Source organism: Quercus lobata, chromosome 3, assembly GCF_001633185.2.
Source record: "Quercus lobata isolate SW786 chromosome 3, ValleyOak3.0 Primary Assembly, whole genome shotgun sequence".
Classification (NCBI taxonomy): domain Eukaryota; kingdom Viridiplantae; phylum Streptophyta; class Magnoliopsida; order Fagales; family Fagaceae; genus Quercus; species Quercus lobata.
The window spans coordinates 13428367-13430929 of NC_044906.1; the positions used below are offsets into that span (position 1 = coordinate 13428367).

General features: G+C 36.3%; 1 protein-coding gene across 1 annotated transcript; it reads right to left on the reverse strand.

Annotated features, from left to right (window-relative positions):
• Nucleotides 1-564: 564 nt before the first annotated feature.
• LOC115980360 (pentatricopeptide repeat-containing protein At1g12775, mitochondrial-like) lies at nucleotides 565-2563 on the reverse strand. The gene is made up of 3 exons (XM_031102622.1): nucleotides 1711-2563; nucleotides 1223-1491; nucleotides 565-729 (listed from the first exon to the last, which is right to left on the reverse strand). The coding sequence occupies exons 1-3, from the start codon at nucleotides 2561-2563 to the stop codon at nucleotides 565-567; spliced, it is 1287 nt and encodes a 428-aa protein (XP_030958482.1).

Below are 2563 nucleotides of genomic sequence, written 5' to 3' on the forward strand. Positions count from 1 at the left end.
GTTTGGAGAATAGCTCATTTGATTCTACTTTGATTTTCAAACTTACTATTTTGTAACTTAAAACAGTAAATGTCAAAATGATAAAACTGTGATGTTATTTGTATTGTACTGCAACCTAAGTTGCCTCTCTCTCAAACAATGCAAGAAGAAGCATGCAACTATCAGCTACTCTAGTAAAATTGCTTTCCCAGTCCACTGTAAATATATCCCCCCAAAGCTTATAAGGGAAAAAAAAATCTGCTTACAAATACGCATAAAGCATTTGCAGCACTATAGAATAGGCAGTGATACAATGTGTCTAAGCAGTGAACCATTACTCTAATTTTGTTTCCATATTACTATATCTATATTACCATTCCATGACATTGAACATACATCCCATGAATTTTGTCTCCTAGGATGGAAAACTTTAATTTGCCATGCCAAAATAGGTATACAACATGTGATTAAAATCCAAAACGATAGGTAAAGGATGCATGTGAACCATTCAATCAAAAAACCTAAGGCATTGTCAAGATTCATTAATCTTCTAGATTTACATTGATCTCTCACAGATTTAAAGAACTAATTTGGGGTTTCCACATTTTCTCTGTCACTACTATAACGACTACTAGAGGTAGTAAGAGTACGAGTAGAATAAGTTAGAGCATCAAATGGAACCATTACTCTAATGAAATGATTGAATATAAAATCAAGAGAGTTTGTTGACTTAGCAGCCTCACCCATTTCCTGAAGCAGTAAATCTGGTTTCGTATTGACTGACAGCTATTCCGCCTTGTAATTACAAGCTAACAATTCAGGTCATGTTTGATTGAGGAATAGAGTAAGGGACAATAAGAGAGATCAGAGATTGATCGGTGAGAGAGAGGGAGATGCTCATCTGTTCCTTTATGACACAAGATTTTTTTTTTTTTTTTTTTTTCACTCATAAAAAGTAAATAACCATTTCCAACAAATATACATACAACTTATAGATTGATCGGCAAAGTCTTAATAATGAAGTAATTCTTGAAGTGTTTTATCTCCTGGATTTGCAAATAGCAAGTCAATCAATATGGATGCAGTGGTTGCATTTGCTAAAAATCCCTTGACACATTATCTTAATAAGTTCCATAGCATTTGTTGTCTCATTTTGTTGCAACAACCCTTGGATGATTGTGTTATATGTGCGATCATCAAGAGAAAAATGGTTCCCATCCATTTTCTCTAGCTACTCACTCACTTCATCAATTAGCCCCTCTTTGCAAAACCCTTTGATCATTATAGTGTAAGTCTGAACATTAGGTTGCAATCCTTTTGCAAGAAGACTATTAAAGATTTCTCTTGCAATTGTAAGCTCCCCGGCATTGCACATACTGTCCATCAAGATGTTGTAAAACACAATATTGTGGTCCAAATTTTTATCTTCCATCTCTTGAAACAATGCCATTGCCTCCCCAATTTTTTTGTTCTTACAAAGACCATCCAACAAGATAGCATAAGTTTGGGGATCTGCAAGTTGGCCACATGCCCTGCATCTTATGAAATAGGTCTAATGGAGTCTGGGGTCTCTCCACTCGACAAAACCCACCTATACTGTAAGTCACAATGATGGGAGCCACTCCCTTGTTGGACATCTCATCAAAGAGACTCCTTGCTTCATCAATTTTTTTTTATTTTTGCAATATCCATTGATTAATATGTTATAGCTAAACACATCAGGTGAACAACCTCTCTCAACCATCATATTAAATGTTTTGATAGCATCCTCCATTTTGTTTTGCAAACAGTAACCATCAATCAAAGAGCTATATGTGACTGTGTTAGGTTCAATGCCTCTTTGAATCATCACAGTAAAAACTTCGTTTGCCTCGGTCAACATCCCTTCTTTGCAAAGTGTGTCCACCAATATGCTAAAGGTTTGCACATTTGGCATGATCTTCCTTTGTGTCATCTCATTCAACAAAGTAGTAGCCTCCCTCCACCGGCCAAAATTGCATAGGCCTTGAATTGAGCATGTGTAAGTGATAACATCTAGCTGAATGCCTTTACCCTGCATTTCAAATAAAAGGTTCAAAGCCTCTATTACCAATCTATCCTTACATAAACTGTCAATGATAATGTTGTAGAACACTACATTAGGTTCAAAATACTTTTTTTCTATCTTCCTGAGCAACCCAGTAGCCATATCAGTCTTACCAATCTTACACAGAGCATTTAGTATCGTTCCACAAGTAATTGCATCCGGTTTATACCCATTCCTCTCCATATCTTCTACCAACCTCACAGCTCCAGCAATGTTACCTTGAAGACAGAGGCCCTTGACAAGAGTGGTTAGAGTTATATGGTTTGGTTGAAAACCAAGTTTGAAAATTGTTGCTAAGACAGAGAACCCGAAATCTACGCGGTTCACATGGCAGAAGCAGTTAATCAAAATAGTAAGAGTATAAAGATCAGGAGAGATACCAAATGATTCGATTTGTTTAATTAGAGTAATGACCAGAGAGTAATGCTTCATTCTTGCAACGGCATTCAACAATAGAGTAAAATCTAGAATGGAAGGCAAAGGGCGCATGTGAAACAT